This window comes from Mauremys reevesii, linkage group 26 (genome assembly GCF_016161935.1).
Source record: "Mauremys reevesii isolate NIE-2019 linkage group 26, ASM1616193v1, whole genome shotgun sequence".
NCBI lineage: Eukaryota > Metazoa > Chordata > Testudines > Geoemydidae > Mauremys > Mauremys reevesii.
This window is the reverse complement of record NC_052648.1, coordinates 7,482,272-7,502,291: the sequence shown is the minus strand read 5'-3', so window position 1 is coordinate 7,502,291 and position 20,020 is coordinate 7,482,272. Positions and strand designations below refer to the sequence as shown.

At 45.3% G+C, this 20,020-nt stretch overlaps 1 protein-coding gene across 1 annotated transcript in view; it reads left to right on the top strand.

Annotated features, from left to right (window-relative positions):
• Window positions 1-2,323, top strand: part of KDM4B (lysine demethylase 4B) — a 155,005-nt gene extending 152,682 nt beyond the window's left edge. The window contains exon 22 of the mRNA XM_039516106.1: window positions 2,138-2,323. Coding sequence (XP_039372040.1) covers window positions 2,138-2,323 — 186 coding nt within the window. The remainder of the gene's footprint in view (window positions 1-2,137) is intronic.
• Window positions 2,324-20,020: the final 17,697 nt, after the last annotated feature.

Sequence of the window (20,020 nt, the reverse complement as noted above, 5' to 3'; positions counted from 1 at the left end):
TTATGAGCTAGCGGTGTGATTCGTCTTCCTCATGTATATATACTTGCACAGCATGCTACCTGTGCTACTGCAGCTACACAACTATTTACACTCATGCTATCTGGATGAGAGTAAGCGTGAGTGTGCGTGCACAAGTGGGGAAATCACACCCCATAGTGTAGGCGTAGTTCCATGCAGTTAACTGTGGCTGAATTAGTCGACCTAGAAAAAAGGAGTTGATATTACTAAGATTGGAATCTGTGGCTCAGGAGTTCCCCCACCCCCCCTTTCTCCCCCAACCTGAGGCTGCTTTTAAAGAGTGTGAGATCAGATGCCCAGAGCAATGAAGCACATACAGCTTCTTGCTTTGTTCTAGATGCCTGTGATGTCAACTGTTGCATGATAAAGACAAAAGGATTATGGGCACTGCCATACTGCGTTCCACTGGTGGTCACCAGAGTCCCTGGTCTGTCTGACCACTAACACTGTCTGTGGCCACCAACAGATGCTTGAAGTTGCACATAAAATAAATTAAAATAAAATAACCCTGTAGTGGACATTTATGTGGAATAAACTACCCATGGGCAGGGGTGGCCAGCCTGAGAAGGAGCCAGAATTTACCAATGTACATTGTCAAAGAGCCACAGTAATATGTAAGCAGCCCCCCATGAGCTCTCCCCAAAACCGGCAGCCCTGCCGATCAGCACCTCCCCCTCCCTCCCCACATCTCCCAAACAGCTGTTTCATGGCATGCAGGAGGCTCCGGGTGGGGAGGGGAAGGGGGAGGGAGAGGAGCGAGGGCATGGCAGGCTCAGGGGAGGGGGCAGGAAGGGGTGGAATGGGGGCAGGGCCTGTGGCAGAGCCAGGGTTTGAGCAGTGAGCACCCCCCCGGCACATTGGAAAGTTGACGCCTCTAGCTCCAGCCCTGGAGTCGGTGCCTATACAAGGAGCCGCATATTAACTTCTGAAGAGCTGCATATGGCTCCGGAGCCACAGGTTGGCCACCCCTGATTTATAGGGATTAGGAAGAAGCTTCGCCAATTGGTTATAGGTTAGTTTATGCCATGAAATATTGAAGGGATTTTTAGTGCCTTATAAAATGCTTTTATCATCTCTAATGTAACTCTAGATTTTGTCATAATCCATACAGATCTCATCCTTCTTTAAATCCTCTGGTCTCAGACATCTTGTGGCAATGAATTCCACAGATTAACTATGCTGTGTGTAATTTACTTTTGTCCTTTTTTCAAGTGGATTCTGGGAGCAGAGGCGCTGCTTGCGTTTGCTTTTATCAGGTGAACAGAGGTCGTCAGTCTTTATTTAGACAATATTTTTTATAGTATCTGGCTGCAGCGCTGCCTTTCAGCAAAGCTGATGAATTTGAGTGGTGAGGTAGGGTGCGTGGAGGTGTCACTTTTGATGGATCCTGACCTTCAGGCTTTGTAACATTTCCAGAGTGACTGACACACACATCCACTCCCCTTCGTGCACACTCTCTTACTCATTCTGTCTCTCTCCCTCATGCGTGTGCACACACACACACGCGCGCACACACAATGAAAGGTGAATAACTCGCATCTGACTTGAAACTCTTAGTTCTTTCTGCATGCCTCCTGTTCCCAGAAATTTTTAGGAAGAGTTCTGTGTGAGTGACCCCCAAGATACTCTAATAAAGAGCAGCTGGATGAAGGAAGGAAGTAACCACGCTTACCAAGAACCTTCTCTCTGCTTTGCTTTGAGAGTGAGAAGCAGTGTATAAGCTATGCCATGTCTTCTTACAACAATCCCTTCCCCAAACAGACCCCTCTATGCCTAAGGAAGTAAGAGAAGCTTCCTTTACCACGGTGTTTTGTACGATGAATGAATAACCTGAGCAGACAGAGAAGGGTTGCAGTGGCAGAGGATTTGTGGATAGGAGTTAGAGAGTGGAAGAGAACCTGCTACGGAAATGAAGCAGACTTGAAGTTTTTGAGTTTGGTCCTAGCAAGCCAAGTGTGTTCCTCTGAGCCAGTCCCTGCAGTCTCCAGCCTTCAGTGGTTCTCTAGCATGGACGTAACACAATGTTCACTATCTCCTGTCCACGCAGGTTTGTTAAATAGGTGCGCTTCTCTCTCGTGCATCTTCCCCTCTAATGATTGTACTTTCCTGTCTCCTGTAGTCCCTCAGCACTGGGGCCCCTCAGGAAGGAGTGTTTTCGGGAGATGAAGTGAAAGCGGCCAAGCGCCCCCGAGTGGGGAATTCCAGGAATCCCGAGGACTATGGACAGAATCCAGATTATTTGGCCTTCATGGAGACCCTGCTGCAGACGCAGTACCAGCCAGGACCACAGAGTAACATGTTTTAACCAGGATTAATAATAATAAAAAATTAACCCTTTTCAGCCCTGAGGAAAAATAACCAGGAAACTGTGGAACAAAAGGCCAGCCCCGTGCAATAGCCTGCTGTGAATTCCTTCTTCTGCTCTTGGTTTGGACTGCAAGAAAATCCTGTCTGGCTACAGGCTACCTCTACTCTGTCAGCTGCATTGCTGACCAATAGAATAGGGAGCTCAAAACCCCTTCAGACAGCATTTCACATGAAGACTTTGGAAGAGTTTGTACTAATGGAGCTTTGTGACTGGCTCCTTTTTTTTTTTTTTTAAGGTTTGGAAAGGGTTAAAATGAATGGAAAAATGAAATGACTCAGATTTTTAAACCACATCAAACTCTTTTGTCTTTAAAAGGTGCTATTTCACTGACTACTGAAGCAGCCTTTGGAATCATGATTTCTGTACATATAAATCACCTTTGTGACGTTTTTCTATAAATGAGCATTATTAAGAAAAAAAAACACAAACAAAAATAGGAAAGCGACAATTTCCACCAATATTTTTTTCTAGGTCGTTGCTTTAAAACCGAAAAGAATAAAATCATTTCCCCCTCCTTCCCACCACTGAAATGTAATTTAACACTGCAGTGGGGAGAGAGAACAAGAGCAGACATCATGGGTTGTTTTTTAAAGCAATGTTTTCTTAGTAACCCGGGGAAGGGGGAAAAGAAATGTCTCATAACCCGAATGTTGTTGCAGTCGATGAATTAGATGGTGGGTGTGTGCATTTCTGCCCTGTCATCAGCAAAGAGCAACCAGTGGAGAAATGGCTGGACTTCGGTATTTGCTCCTTCTACTCCTCTTCCTCGCCTTTTCCTCCCCCATCTTTGCAATCACTTAGACTCTGCCGCCTCCAGCGTGCATGCCTTTTGATTCAGATATGCCATTGATTCCTCCCCTCGCAGACCTGGCAGGCACTGTTCTGTTGCTGCCCTCCCCTTTAAGAGCTGCCCTCCCCTTCCTATCAGACAGTGGCGTGCAAGGGGATTGTTCTGGCTCTCTCTTAGGCATGGCTTTGAGCTGTGCAGCTTACAGTTGTGTGAATCATTCCATGACAGAAGCCTTGGAGGTGTGTATATATTCTTTCCCCGCACCCCCCCATTAAAGAAGAAATTCCCCAAACGCCTTTGATTGTTGTGACATCCTTTACCTAGGTAAGGAGTGAGCCTTTCAGATGCTCCTGGTGAAGCAGGATGAAAGCCTGCATTTGTTTGGGGCTCAGTTCATTGAGTATTAAAATGAGTATTAAAGTCAGAAACAAATCCTGAAATACTGAGTGGGCAGCTTCCATCTGAACGCTGTATAAGCACCTCCTGCTGTAGAGCTGTTATGGAACAGTGTTGCATAAAAGGCCTGATCCAAAGTCCATCGAAGTTGGTGGAAAGAGGCTCCCGCTGACTTCAGAGGGCTTTGAATCAGGTTTGAAGTGAAGAGAAATAAGTAGACTTCATGGAGAACTGCAGGGAGATGAGGCTGCTGCAGTGTGGGAGTGGGGGGACGGGGACATGGTACATGTACAGCACCTATTCAAACCCACCTTTGTGCTTTGCCTGTGAGTTGACAAAGCTACCCAGGAAACGTGTCCTCAGCGATCTTTTTCACTTGAGTCCCTGAAATTCCTGGGCAGGGAGGAACAATATTCTCTTTTTAAGCCCCCTTGTAATACAGTCAATATTTTTTTTTAAAGTGACTGTGTTTAGATATCTTCAGGGGAGTAAGTGGGAAGCATTTGGGGAATAACATGGTAATTAGCATCTTAAGAGACTGGACAGATTTTCAGCTGTCCCAGTCAGAGAATGGAAATGGAGTGAAGTGTTCTTTCTTGGGGGAATTAGAATTCCCTTCACTTCTTGCTGCCTCTGCTGTGAGGTGCTTTGCTCTCTTTTTTTTTTTGTTTTGTTTTTTAAAGTGTGTTTTATAAAACAGTTTGAAATCCTTTCAGGCAGTTTTATTCTTTATTTTATTTTATTTTATTTTATTTTATTTTATTTTCAGCTTTCGACTTCTCCAAATGAATCTGTCTCCAAAAAAGCATTAGACTGAATTTATAAAAGAAGAATGTACTTTTTTTGTTTAAAGGAAAAAAGGACATGGTTCTTAAAAGCCTCAGTTTGTGTCATTTTGGATAGAAGAAGAATTAGAACCTAGTTGAAGTCTCTTTCCTTTATTTGCTGCTGCACCTGTGTAGCGATTACTCCTGCATAGCTGTCTCCTGTTGGCTAGAACATGATTTAAAGGATAATTTGCTTGTATAAAAGAAAAAAATGGATGGTTGCCAGGCCACAGAAATATTTAAAACAATTGAAAGAGAATTTAAACAGCAGAGGATTTTTTTTTTTTTTGGGAAGTGGGGAGGGGAAGGGAGGAAGAGTGGGATGGGTTGTGAGCAGTGGGCGGATTTCCTCTGCATGTTAAAAGTCCTGACTGAAGTAGCACCATTACTGTATTCATATGTAGTACCTTTTTAAATACTATTTATATTGTAAAAACAACAACAACAAAAAAAGTGTATTTCCCTGACCCCCATATTCAGATGGTGAGTTATGTTTAAACGTGAATCTGGAACTGTAGAATGCCCTTCTTTGTTGCTGGGTTTTTCCTGTTTTGTTTGTTCTTAAAGCCCTCTTTTGGTTCAGGAATGACTTGTGCAGTTTATCTATAATGACCATGTTGAAGGTTTCTGTGCATCAGACTATGGAAAAGGAAATAGGAAATGCACACTTCTTCCCCACCCCCCAGTGAAATATATTTGTAAGTGTCTGATTATGTGCTATAAAATTGATTTTTTTCCCCCTCTTAGATTAAGGATGTGATGTATTTTTTTGCATTTTTTTTCTCTGCCTCTAGGTTCATAATGAATTAAAGGCTATCGAGCACTTCAGAATTACAATTTTTAGGAGGTTGAAGTCTCTTCATTTCTAAATAAAAGCTACTGTGCTGAAGGGGAAGAAATCTCCCAAGTCAGAGTGGTTATTGAAAGCTGACCAGTAACTCGGTCATGAGAAGCTGAGGTTGGTGAATTGGAATGTGGTCTGCCCCTTCTCTCCTAAGAGCAGGGCAAGAGCTCTGCCCTTGCAGCCCGTCTCAGTTCAGAATTGAAATTGTAATGGTCCAGGACTTGGTATCGCTAGATCAGTGCATAGAAGCACTGGTTAATTACTGATCAGTGAGAGTTTTAAGGCCCAAAATAGGGAGACTGTGGAATCTGTCAGAGGTTTTTAAGAAGAGGTTAAACAAACACCTGACAGGGATGGTCTAGATAATATTTAGTCCTGCCTTCGAGCAGGGAACTGGGTAAGTTGACCTATCGAGGTCCCTTCCAATGCTACATTTCTGTGATTTTTATAAACCACCAGTGACTACGTATTACAGGGAATCTGTCTTTTAGCCATCTCAGTAGTGGTTCAGCATGCCTATCTAGCCCTTGCAGGTCACACAGATAATGAACCTTTTAAAATCGCATCTTTTCGATTGTCAACACCCCTTTTCCCCCCACTGGAGTTCTGACATTGTTTTGTAGAGACATCTCACAGACTGCTACAGTCAGTGACTAATGCTTCAGATCAGGTGAAAGCAATATCCCTTAGATTTCAGCTCACCAATACCTGCTTCCTAGCTTTACTCAAGGCAGTCTGATAAAAACCATATTTATTTGATCCAGAGGCGTGAGAAGGAAGTGAGAGCCAAAGTCTCTGCTGGTCTAATTCCATTGCAGTCACTAGCAGAAATTTGTCCTGTGATTTTAAGGTCCACTATCTTGTGACCTGCCATAACCAACAACCCTTTGTGAAGGGCCAATAAAGCCACATTAAGGACCAGTAAAATGTTTCCAAGCAGAAGCCTTGGACCAGTATCAGAAAGATGAAGATCAGCATTTCCTATCCGAGCATCATAGAGCTGGGATGGAGCAGATATTCTCACACTAGCCTTCCCAAGTCTTGACACTGTTGGTCTAGGAACTATTCTAGGCCCTTTCCCTATTCAATCTCCCACTGAGGTAGATTCTGTGGGGCTGAACAGAAAACGGAGCTATCCCGTGTCATCTCACAGTGTGAGCACCATGGGGATAAGGTGTGCATACTGCTTAGCTAGCTAAGCGTCTCATTCACTATTTCTTACTCTGAGCACCATTTGGGGTGGGGCGGAGAGTCTTCTGTTTAATGCCCCTCATTAGTCTCTTCTTCCAGTCTCTCTCTCTCATATTCCTGAGGATTTGGGATGTTTCTTACCCATGCACCTGAATTGCAGTGATAGCTGGAGATGTTACTCTGTCCTTTTTTTGTCCCATGTGTCGTCCCCGTGTCTCTCTCCCCCCCACTTCCCGGACACACACCTCTCAATCTCCTTGACTTGCCTCGGTCTCATTTCCTCCAATCTCTGGGAATTCCCACTCCTTCCCTTCTCATCTCACGTCAGGTACAATCTGTTTGCAGGAGTTACTACGTATTCCGCAGGTTCCTGTTGCCGGGCAGCCTGGACCAGTGTGATGAACAGACTGTAAAGCCCTTCCCTGGCCTGCCCTGTGGAGTGCTTGTCATAGATGCAGTCAGTGATGGGCCCAGATTACATGGGTCTTTGGCCAGATAACCATCTGTTATGCTCCCTCCCAGCTCTGAAGCCCTGAAGAAGACCACTTTTGCTATTGTTGTTTCAGAGAAGTACAGCTCCTGTTTTGAGGCTTGTGATTAGCGGGATGTATTCACGAGCAAACATCTTAAATCCTGTAGTGTAAAAGCTGGTGGAGTTCCCTTTGTGAGTCTGTGTCACAAATAGTCACACGCACAATAAAGCTGTTCTGTGATAATTTCTGGCAGCATTGAAAAGACAGGAATGAACAGGCTGCTTATTCTTGCTGCAACGCTGCCAGACGGAGTTTAGCCCTAAGCCCGGAGGGTGGAATAGTGGAGGAAGAGAAATATTTAACTCTTCCGTTTCTCTGTCTGACAGAAGACACAGTAGCTCAGTGAGGGATGAGAGGAGGATTCTTTTCTTGCAGGTGAATGATTTGGAACGTCGTGTTAAAATAGCAGTGCTGTTGGGAGTATGCGTGGCTACGTACTTTACATGCATTGCCTCTTGATGCTCAAGGTCAAAATGCTACGGCCTTTATTAGGAACATATGGACTAGTTCTCCGATCAAGATGATAAATGGTCCAAACTTCTAACCACGTTGGTCAGCTCGTCACCTTTTTGATTCACCTGATCCAGACGTGGAAGGGCCGTGAGACAAGTGTTCTTGTCGTATTTCGGATCCCGCTGAAACAGTGACTCTCATGGGTGTGTTCTCACAGGTCTCCAGCATAGAGGTCTGGGTGCTTATCTGCACCATTTTGAAGCTTGCCCATCAGTTCTCCCATCTTCCTGCAGCCTCCCAGCACTGGGATCTTTGAACACAGAGGGCCAGGAATTTTCAGTACAGCTTCCATGTGCTCTCTCCAGTGCCCTTTGTGCTTTCCTTTCACTTGGCTGTAATTCCATGATCACACTCCTTTTAAGAGATGAGGAGATGAAAACAAAGAGAAGGGTGAGGGGTGATTTGATTACGATCTATAAGTATCTACATGGGGAACAAATATTTAATAATGGGCTCTTGAATCTAGCAAAGAAAGGTATAGCATGGTCCAATGGCTGGAAGTTGGAAGCTAGACGAATTCAGACTGGGAACAATTTACCAAGGGTCATGGTGGATTCTCTATCACTGGCAATTTTAAAATCAAGATTGGATGTTTATCTAAAAGATCTGCTTTAGGAATTATTTTGGGGACGTTATTATGGCTTGTTATACAAGGGGTCAGACAAGATGATCAAAATGGTCCATTCTGGCCTTGGAATCTCTGAATCTATAAAGGGCCACCTCAGATGCTCCTAGAATCCGTGTTTCAGCTCTTTCTTATCGCACATGTATCAGTTGGGGTTATTTTGTTTTTACATTTCTCGTTTCCAGCCATTGGTATGGGTTTTGCATCAATGCTGCTGCTTCAAAGGATGCATTGAACTAGAGCAGGTTGGAACTTGGCGTTTGTTGTGCGGGAAGTCGACATTTTTTAAATTTTGTTTTCATTTCAGATTACAACAAAACAAGTTTTTGAAATTTGCAGCAAAATGGAAATTCCAAAAAAAAATCCATTTTGAAAACTTCGTTTGAGGAAAATTTTTAAATTTTGTTTCAGAACAAAATAATTTGTTTTGATTTTTTTCATTATTATTATTTTTACATTTCATGACATGCCAGCAGTAGTAGTGCATAATCTGACAGGAGATAGAATCCTAGAAATGTAGGCTGGAAGGGACCTGGAGAAGTCAAGTCTGGTCTCCTGTACTGAAGCACGACCAAGTAAACTTAGAACAACCGGGACAGATGTTTGTTCAATCTGTTCTTCAACCTCCGGTGATGGGGATTCCACAACCTCCCTTGGAAGCCTGGTCCAGCGCTTCACTACTCTTATAAAGATGTAGTCATGTCCCTGAGTGAGCTTGGACCACCAGCCTTTCGGTTAACAGACAAACACACTAATGGATTGTGCTAGAGATCCAGCTGCTCGCTGGAACGTTGCACTACCAGTTTAACTTACATCACTCTTTAAACCCGTGTTTAAACACGCTGTATGCCAAGCCATGTCATATTATGCTATCTAGTAACCATGATATAATCGATGTTGTAAAAACTTAAATGGAGCTGCTACTTAGTACAGATTGAAACTTATCTTATTTTCTAGATCAGGATGTCACCCGTTTGTGCTGTGAAACAGTTTGACACATTTGTGAATTTTTTCATCCAAATAGACAATTTCACTGAAAAATTCAGTTTCTTGAAAAAATTCCACTCCATTCTCTTCCTAGTTTTATATCTCTGTTTTACCCCATTCAGCCCTCCAGGTGTTTGGAGGAGATGAATACAGTGGATCCAATTAAAAATGAAAATCAAGAGAACACTTCATTTTTTTCTTTCCTATCTGAGGGTTGCCTAAGAAAGGGGACTGGAAGGCTTCATGGTTACGGAATGAAAGATAGATCTGAAAAACTGTCTAACCCACTAGTTCAAATCCCACCCAGATCTGTTGGGATCAAAAGGTCACTGATATTCCACGGCCCTTGTGAAATGAGATGGACTTTAGCTACCCAAGGACAAAAGTCCACAACTCAAACTATTGCTACGAGGTTCTCCCTCCTGCTGCTGATCTCAACAGAGAGGCTAAAGACTGAATGAGAGATTGTCACTCAACTCCACTCTTGCATTTGGTCCCCTCCATAGCAGGGTTGAGGCTTATCTGTAGGCAAAGCTTGCCCTGCTCTTGCCTGGGTTTTTACCTCTTCTCTTGAGTTAATAGGATTTCAGTCTCCGGGGCTGTCAATCCTGCACCTTTCACTAGCACTAAATACATGAACGAATAAAAGGAAATACGGAACCATACTCCTGTGGATTGAATCTCGGGGCTTGTCTACCTGAGGAAGTTGTACTGGTGTATAAAGGTGTGATTTACTTTCTAACCAGTACGTCCCCCGCATGGGGATGCACTTATTTTGGTTTGAGTGACTTGTTTCAATTTAGCTTAAATTGATCAGGTTAAGCTAAACCTCAGGAAGCCACTCTTAAACTGAAATAGCATTCGCACAGGTTTAATAAGTGATTTAAGTTAAACTGGTGCAACTTTTCCATGTATTCAGGTCTCCAGAGACTTCCTCCCCTCCCCTCTCCTTCCTCCTTTCCTGAATGTGGAATCTGTAGCTCTGCTCTCAAGAAGATTGTGTTTTTTAAAAGAGTGATAAAATTGCTCCTTTTGGGGCAAGGGAATATGAAGTATTTCTGTTTGCTTGATGCTGGGGTAATTCCATTGAGGATTAAAGGTGATGGTGTCACATCAGGGTGTTGCTTTAGACATCTCCTCCATGGCTTGGTAATTTTGTGGGGAGAGGAAGCAAAAATGAAGACTTTCTCCAGCAGGTTCTTTTACTGGAGCTGAGGCAGCTGAGTCTTTTCCACTCTACTCCTACGATTAAAAATCCCCTAATCCCATTGCCCTGCACCGCTTGCAGTCATTTATACCAAGGGAAAATGGGCTGGTCTTTGCAATGGTTTAAATGATGGGCAATGGGCAGGGCAAACGGAGACTCAAGACCGCTCTGTAATAAAGTGTCTGGAGGACTGTTTGGGCTGGAGAAGAGAGGAGGCACATGTGTGTGACTAGGTTAGTATTGGCAATGTATTGAGGTCAAAGGAGAAGTGACTGTAGTCTTCTTGCAGCTAAGGGTCGCGGAGACTCTCCATGTTTGTTCCAAAAGGGAGATGGTGAACACTGGTTTCACAGACTCTCAACGAGGCCCAGCGAGGTGCACCTGCTGCAGTCAGGGCTCGGGGGCAAGTACAGTCTCCGATCTCACCACCCATTATTGACTGTCACCTCCTGGGAAGCCTGTTGTTTTCACACTTTCAGGCCTGCAAAGGTCATGTTCATCTGTAGAATGCCTGGAGGACCCAGGTGGCTGATACCTACCTGTAGATGCCATTCTTCTCATTTAAAGTGGTGCTTGGAATAAATGGACAGTTCTGTCTGCATAGCACATGGGGCAGAGTGCCAAGAGCCTAAGGAGAGGACCTGTGCTTAATACCGATTGAGCCTAGCACTGAATGATACTTAACACTTTCCACCTCAAAGCACTGCAGAAAAATGACGACTCCCAACACCCCTATGAGCGATTTCATGCCTGCTTTACAAACAGAGGCAGAAAGGGCAAGCGAATTGCCCTAGGTCACAGTAGAAGACCTTGAAGTTCCTGTCTCCCAGCCCTGTGTTCAGACTATGCCTTGCTCAGACCCTTGTCTACAGATTACCCTCACCCCAGCTGTAAACTGATATTGGGGTGTTAGCCCCAAATGAAATGTTGGGCTAAAATTCCTCCACATCTCTGATGGAAGAAAAGTTAACTGCCTGCTGCGTTTATTTTGGTTATGTGCCAATCGAAAGTGGTTTGGAGTATTTTATATATTAAAGATTAGAGAAGCAGAAACAACTGCAATTTATTCTCCAATCTACAGGTCCTTGTGTAATTCTACCCAGAGTTAGCCCATTCTTCCATGGGCTGAACAGGAATCTGGCTGAGCAGCGGCAGGGCATGGCAGTGTGCCGCTGACTTTGGCTTAGCTTTCAGCCCTAGGCTTGTCATTTCAGATGCCGGCTGCTAATACTGGAATATCAGAGCTGCAGCCTCTCTCCAGCAAACAGGCTCCTGGCCAGGCTGTTTCTATAGCAGGAGTGACCTCGTCCTTGTGGTTTGAAAATCAATGGACATATGCCTTCCTCATGTGGCCAGGCTGGCTCTAGACTGCACAGCAGCTCTTCATGGGTTGGAGGAGAATGGTCGGTTACTTTTGATACAAGCCAGGGTGCTGCAATAGTTTTTTTTCTCTCAGCACAGCAGAGAGGCACAGATTCACCCACTAGACAACTGCCAGCAAAGAAAGAACTGACTTGATCCTAGATACAGGAGGATTCACGGATATTTTAAAGAGGTGATGGTGGTAAGAAAGCTGTGCTTAAATTCTCCAAACAGCCTAAGGCCTCCTCACTCCCTGCCTGTGGATAAGGGCTGTCTCTCTTCTTCCTTGGGCTGCTCTTACCTTTCATCAGTTTAGAGCTTTTGGAGCGTAACTAGGCCGAGGAAGTGATGCGTCTGGGTCCAGTGTAGTTTGGGGTTCAGGCATAAGACTCAACTTGAGGCTGAGATTTAAAGGTGCTGTGACCTGACAAACCATTCACATGAGATTTCTGACCACAAGTGGTGGAAATCTCATGAGTGCAGCTGTTCCCACGCATTTCCCACCATTTTGGCTGAAGTTTGATGAGAACAGCAGTTGTGAGATTGTTCATAGATTTTTAAGGCCACAAAGACCCTAGATAATCTAGTCTGAACAGTACGACACAGGCCACTGAATTTTACCATTACCCCTCCATTAAGCCCAATAACTTGTTAAAGTGTGTCTTCCAGGAAGGCGTCCGGTCCTGATCAGAAGACATCCAGAGATGGAGAATCCAGCACTTTAGTAGTTTGTTCCAATGATTACTCACCCTCACTGTTATAAATTTGGGCCTAATTTCTAATTTGAATTTGTCTGGCTTCTGCCACCAGCCACTGGTTCTTGTTATGCCTTCTTTCTGTTAGATTAGAATCCTTTAGTGTAGCTGCTTCTGACCTGGGACTGGAAAATAGGCTGCTTCTGGGTTTGGATCCCACTTGGAACCAAAACTGTTTACTCCTGGGGGAAGTCTGTGCTACTGCATGCATAATTAATGAGCCATGCATATTTTTAATTTTTTGCACAGAAAAAACCTGCCAAAATGTTACTACAGTTCTGCCTTTTTCCCACCAGAGGGCGCTCTGGTGATAGAACACAACAGCAGCTCCTGGCCAGCTAGGGAAGAGAGAGCCTGCCTTTTTCGCAGTGCCTGCAGGCCAGGTCAGGAGACAGGCTGGGGGAGGTGGAGTCAGGCTCATAAGGGCTAGTGGGGGAGGACAGACTGGGGCAGGGGCTGAATGGGAGTGGAGGCACAGTCACAGGGGGGAGGGAGGTGCAGGACCACATGGTGATGGGGGAATCGGTGCAGAACTACATGGGGACAGGGTGTGGCTGAGTGGGGGCACAGAGACACGGGACAGGGACACATAGGGATAGGGGAATGGCTGGGTGGGGGCACAGAGACATGGGGACTAGGAGGGGGTACAGGGACACACAGACAAGGGAGTGGCTGGGTGGGGGTGCAGAGACAGATGGAGGGGGTACAGAGCTGGGGAGGGGGTGCAGGGCCATATGGGGATGGGGGGAGTGGGTATCTGAGTGGGGGTGGAGGGACACGTAGACAGGGGGTGGGGCAGATGTGCTTGACTGAATAGGAGAGGCTAGGGGTCAGCCAGGATCTGCATGGGGGAAGCTCCCTAACAATCCCTCCTTGACCCCCAAAAACTTGTTCCATACTTTTCCCACCCATACCCAACAACCCTCCAAGTTCACACCCAGACTCCTTCCCAGCAATTTACATCCTCTCCCTCCGTTACCCCTCACTCCCACAAGCCTTTGCACTGCTTCTGAGGGGTGCGGGAAATACATTTCTGTATTGTAGTTTAAATGAATTATTACACAGCATTCTGTATTAATATGCCTAGTAAGGAATCTTTCTGACAAAAAACATTTCCTGAATCTTTTTTGTTGTCTGTATTGTTACAGACATACTTGCTAGCAGCTATTTTGAAATAAATGACCAAAAATAATTGAAACTGGTATGATTATATTGTGTTATTTTGACAAAGAAAATATTCAGAATTTTAAAATATTGTGCAGAGAATTTTTAATTTTTTGGTGCAGAATTCCCCCAGGAGTAAAAACTAGGGACAGGCTTGACTTCAGATGTTCAAATACTCATCTGAGAAGGATGGCAATCCAAAGCTTTGTCCCTTATTCAGGGGATGAAACCATTTTATAGGCTTGTACCATCTCTGTTCAGCTCCGCTGATTGGACTTTTCTGCACTAAATTCTCCCTATTTAATGATGAATCCTAATACTTTTACCTTCTATAGGTAAAACTAAGGACCTCAAACCACTCTGTACGTGTTAATAGGCTCTCATAATCCAGCCTGGGAGGGGGAGAGGAGGTATCTTACTGTGGGTTAAGCCCTAAACCATCAAACATTTTTGGAGGGGCTGAACATCTGCAGATCCCATTGACTTCAGCCCCTCTGAAAATCAGGCCACTGCTTATTAAGGTGTCTATGTTTAGCCACCCAAATTTGGAAGTTGACAAGTGACTTTCCCAATGTCACCTGGAAAAGAACTTAGAAATCCTGACTCCTGGCCTCTGCTCTGAACAATAGACTCCTCTTTAGCTATTCAGTTACCCCTCTATATCTTTAAAATACTGCATCTCAGACGGAGGTGGTGCTAGCCCAGTGGGCTTCCTAAGCAGGAATATTTGGGGGGGGGAACCTGTTACCCCTCACCCGCTCCCTAAAATACTAATTGCATTATTTCCATGAACCAAACAGTATACCAGCACAAACATAGGAATATACTTGTTTAAAAGTCCACATTAAGTAAGTCCATGTTAAATAAGATGAACAGCCTTTTGGGGGTGATATTAAATTGGGGACCTCCTTGAGCTGCTTGGTACCCAACGCAATTGCCCAGTGCCACCACTGATCTCAAAGTTCAAACTTTGTACATCCACTTAACTCCTCTGCTTGCAGGGCTGCAGTATTTTTCTCTCAGCAGGGCAGGTGACTTGGAAAGAGGGGAGAAAACCTCCCTTGGTGCTGTTTTTCTGAAATAACTTTATTTTCACCATGTAGTCTCTTCATTGCAGTAATGTAATAGGCGTGTGTGTTTTAATCTCTCTATAGTCAATCTTCTGCCTCTCCTCTGCACCCAAAGCCCAGTGAAAAGAATTGTCCTGCTGGATCTATTTGTCAAGGCCCCAGTGTGCTCCTGGCCCCTTGCAGTGCTTTGATGTGATAGGAATACCGCCTGTCAGTGCCTTGTCACTCCCAACACCTCTCTAATATGCTTCTATTTACTGCACTAATCAGAGCCCTTCAAAGGCGAGACTGAACTGCCGCTGTTAAATATAATTGTCATTGTGACAGGTCCATTGTGGGTTGGAAAATTTGTGCCTTTCAAAGCTGTCTCTGTGATAAAGAGCAGCAGTAAAATCAGAAATTAATCCCCTGGCAAGAGAATGACATGGTGATCACTGGATTGGCACTAACAACTCTGTCAGGGCACCTGCCGAACCCCCCTCTCACCACGCTAAAGGGCTATGAAGCAGAGGGCAAGCCACTCTTCACCTGCCCAGCTTGCAGCCAGCTTTATTTTGTTGTCCCTGCTTGAATGAAGAGATGCAAAGCACTGACCACTATCATTCACGCCCCTCTGCAGATATCCTCTCTTGGAAGCAACTGCTCTCTGCCACCCGCAGCTGGGGGAAACCCGGAGGAGCTATGCACTCCAGCATGCAGGCAGTGCTCACCGTTGTGTGTGAACCCACCCTGCTTTTGTTGTCACTTCCAGGCTGCTGGCTAACCATGGAACCATGCGGGGAATGAGGGGTAGGGGAGTTTGGTTCTACTTGCAAAACTCGAGTGTACAGGTAAGTTAATTCTATCGCCTGCCACAGAACCCTGTAATCGCCTGCGTGGGATCCCTGCTTTGGCGTTCGATTGTTTTGCGTTGACATGTCTCATTAAGAAACACGAGGAATCAGTCCCTCTGCTGGGACTTAAACTGAGGTGCCTCACTTCCTGCATGAGTGTACGATCTCAAATGGTAGCACTTGAGCTAAAGGAGAATTGCCATTAGCTGTAAGTTGTGTAAGTGGTGCTCATTATGGCTGAGAAGGCACTTTCTTTGTAAGCCTCTGCTGAATGCAGTTTATCGCTACATTTAAAAATAAAAAGGTAAGTTACCATCAGGGCTGAAGTGTCTCATGTATGATCTCGGCCTCAAAATGTATTTGGGGACAACATTTGGTGAAACTTAGTTTGATCACTTGGGGGGGATTTTCTGTGATACAGCCAAACACACAAAAAAGTGCCTAACTGGTGAAGAGATTTGAATTGCACCGAGAATTCCAAACCTGCTTCGCTTAACGACCTGAGACTATCCCCAGCTTTCATCATGGGTGCAAACAAACAATGACCTTTGAAGACTTTGAGATTGTGTATTGCACCACTACAGTGTGCAAAACACCTGCGGCATTGCACAGGGAAATAAATTCTTAAGGCCAAATTCTGGGCTGATGCTACACTATCTGCTGCTGCGTCGAAATCTGTGGCAGTGCACAGGATGAAAATAAGTACAGAATTAGGTCATTAAGGGCCAACAGAGTGCTGCAATAAGTCCAGCTCCAGTGAGAGGCAGTGGGTTGGCTGAATAAGGTGCTAGATTAGGAGTCAGAAGACCTGAGTTCTGTTCCAGTTTCTGCCACTGACCTGGAATTTGGATGTCGTTTCACCTCCCGACGCCTCAGTTTCCCTATCTGCAAAATGGAGATAACAATCCTTTCTTTCTCCCCTTCTTTGTCTAGTCTATTTTTATTTGCAAGTGCAGGAAAGTTTCTCCATTTAGTATCTGCCTTTAACAATCTTGCTTTCAGTGCAACAATTGTATGTTTTCTTCCAGTAACCGCAAGTAGGTTCTTGCAACTGGTTTACTCCTCGTGTCAGGCTGATTTATTTCAAAGGGCTTTGCCTGCACTATGCTTGGTGCAAGGAGAATGCCTGCCATGGACAAATTTCTGTATGCAGTGTTATAGCTGCCTCGATCCCAGGATACTAGAGACACAAGGTGGGTGAGATAATATCTTTTTTTATTGGACCAACTTCTGTTGGTGAGAGACACAAACTTTTGAGCTACACAGAGCTCTTCTTCAGGTCTGTAAAATGTACTCAGAGCAGCACAGCTAAATACGAGGTGGAACATATTGTTTAGCATAAGTAGCTCACGCATGTGATCTCTGCGCCAACATGAACTGCTGCATCCCTGAAGTCTGGCATCTTTAATTGTGGCCCAAACGGAGAAGATGTTCCCTAGAAAATCTTACTGGGGGGAACCCACTGTATTACTGTAAACCGCTCATCCAGGAGGATCTTGTCATTGTTTCGTATTTTAATATGAACCTGAAAAAGGCCACAGTCAAGGGGAATTTATTACATTTCCATAGACTTTACCATTGTCAGATATTTCTAGTAATACACGACAAAGAGTCCTGTGGCACCTTATAGACTAAGGCCTTGGCTACACTTGCAAATTTGCAGCGCTGCAGCAGGGTGTGAAAACACACCCTCTCCAGCGCTGCAAATTGCGGCACTGCAAAGCGCCAGTGTGGTCAAAGCCCCAGTGCTGGGAGCGCAGCTCCCAGTGCTGTATGTTATTCCCCACAGGGAGGTGGAGTACGGACAGCGCTGGGAGAGCTCTCTCCCAGCGCTGGCGCTTTGACTACACTTAGCGCTTCCGCTTTGAAGTGCAAGTGTAGCCATAGCCTAACAGATGAATTGGAGCATGGAGCTTTTGTGGGTGAATACCCGCTTCGTCAGACGCCTGTGGTCAGTAATACAGTGGGCACCAGGTGGGTTGGTAGAAATGACCATTTCAACTAGATAAATTTATTTGAGATTCTTGATTTAAAAAAACTAACAAACTAGAAGACTCCCAAACATTTCTCCAGTGCTGTAAAAGTACCCGGAACTCTTTGGGAGCTAGAAAAGCCGCACTGCTTGCTCTGAAGAAAACCAGTGAGATTGCTGGCATCTTATCGTGACACAAGCTCAGATGTTATCAGCTGAGGTGTAAGACTGGCATTTGGTGTACATCCAACATCCCCCCCCAGGAAATGAGTGAAGAAAGGAATGTAAATTACCCATGAGAGAGACATCAAATGTGCAGTCAAGACTGGATCCCGTTGCCGCTGGAATTCTTCAGGGCAGAGAAACCAGCTTAGATTATTTAAAATAAACAAACACACAAATAAGCGCCCATGTATTATGTGAGGCCTAAATTCCTTTGAAGTTTTGGAAGGAATTGAAGAGACGTTCATTCTCATTCCTCCCTCTTCTTGTTCTTCCTTGGAATTCGGCCAAGAGTTCCGATTTGGAGCCAGCTCCTGCCGCAGCGGGGAGATGATACAGATCCACCTTAGATTGGAGGCCCTTGTGCTTTCTGTGTGACGAGAGTTGCACATTTGGGAGCTGAGGCTTAACTGCTGTACCCCCTGGGTAGGGGCAGGGGGGAATCACGCCAATATGCTTAGAAATATGGGATCACAGCAGACAAAAGCCGCCAAGATCTGATAATAAAATCTGCTTGGAACAGCTGTCTGCTGACAAGTATAATAAACTGTATTAATGGTGTCATTATTATTCCCTAATTAAAAGCTAATAACTAAGAGTTAATTGCCTTTAAAAGATGAAGCTGTGCTATGGCAAGGATTTATCTCTGTTTTTCTTTGCTTGCCTGGCTGTGCTGATATTCTCAAGCTAATTAATGGAATCAAATCGTACAGAAAACTAATAATCTCCCTGTGTCGATTCAGCCAGTTGAATTAAAAGGTGTTTGGTGTGTGAGGTTTGTGGGGTTTTTTTTTTTTTTTTAATCTGTGTTCTGTGCAACTTCTTATCCCAGGTGATGATCCAGAGGGGTGGAAAATAAACAACCTGTCAGGGAAAAACATTTCCTTCTCCTCTCAACAGGAGGTCATTACAAATATCACTAGACAGCTTGATAGCCCAACTGGAGGAGCACTGGTCCTTCCACCTGTACTTCTGAACAGAGGGAACTGGGAGCATGTGGCACCTAACCTATAACACCCATAAGGCACCGTGGAGGTTCTTCAGAACTGAAATATTTTGGATTTCAATTTTTCCACCAGGTAGGGGGAGGAGCCCATTAAAAAGGCTTGTAAAGCACCTTGGATTGTTTTCAGACTAAGACAGGGCTATAATTACCCAGGTCATCCTGTTTATCCTTTTTAAATATGGGCAAAACATTAGCTGTCTTCCAGTCTTCTGGAATGTCCCCCCTGTGTTCCAAGAGTTATTGAAAATCAACATTAACATTTCAGCCAGCTCTTTAAAACCTTTTAGTCTCCTCTCGCAAGACAGGCTCTCCATTCCCCTGATCATCTTAACAACCCTTCTCTGCACCTGTTCCAGTCTGAATTAATCTTTCTTGAACATGGGTGACCAGAGCAGTGCGCCGTATTCCAGGTGAGATCTTAGCAGCGCCTTTTACAATGATACTAATTCTACTGCTACCGAGTGGCTAGGAATCGGCATGTCCTATTATATTTATTGTTACCTTGCCTCCCCTGTGCCAACCCACTTTTGTGGCTCATCCATCCGTTACATCTTGTCTTTCAGACCGTGAGCTCTTTGGGGCAGAGACTGGTTGACTATATGTTTGTACAGTGCCCAGCACAATGTCTGGCTGTAGTGGGGCAGTTCCCCTGCTTGGGTGGAGGAAGGCTGGGCTGACAGCCACAGCTGGGGCCACGCCCCAATCAGGCCACACCTGGCCCTGTTATAAGGGCTCGGGTCGGAGCTGGGTCAGTCTCTCTCTAGCTGTGGAGAGAGAAGGACCTTACCTGCCTGGGAGCAGGGTACCGGAAACAGAGCAGTGCTGGGGAAAGGCTGGAGGAGCTGGGGAGTTCCAGGCTGGATAAGGCCCAAAGCGGGTACTGGACCTGGGAGGTGCAGCCCAGAGATAGGCAGAGGCAGCTGGTCCAACCTCCTTGCCAATGATGAAAGGCGATTGCAGACTGCCGTCTGCCCCAGTGAGCGGGGGCTAGATAGGGACTGGCAGTAGCCACTGAGGCAAGGTGGGGATAGAGGCTTGGGGGTTCCCCTGGGAGGGGAGACCCAGCGTGTGGGGATACTGCAGTGGGCAGAACCCCAGGGTAAAGGGGCACCGGGGTCTGCAAGGGACACGGGCCTGAGGCAGGCGAGACACTGGCCAGCAGAGGGCGCTCTGAAGCTGGTGAAGAGCTAATTCCCAAGATGACCAGCAGGAGGCGCTGCAGGGGTGAGTACGAGATCTGCTACAATGGCCTTTAGGTGTTACTGCAATATAAATGTTAAAGAACAATAATAGATTTAGGTGATTGCAGATGAGCTTCGTTCAGTCAGCACAGCTGA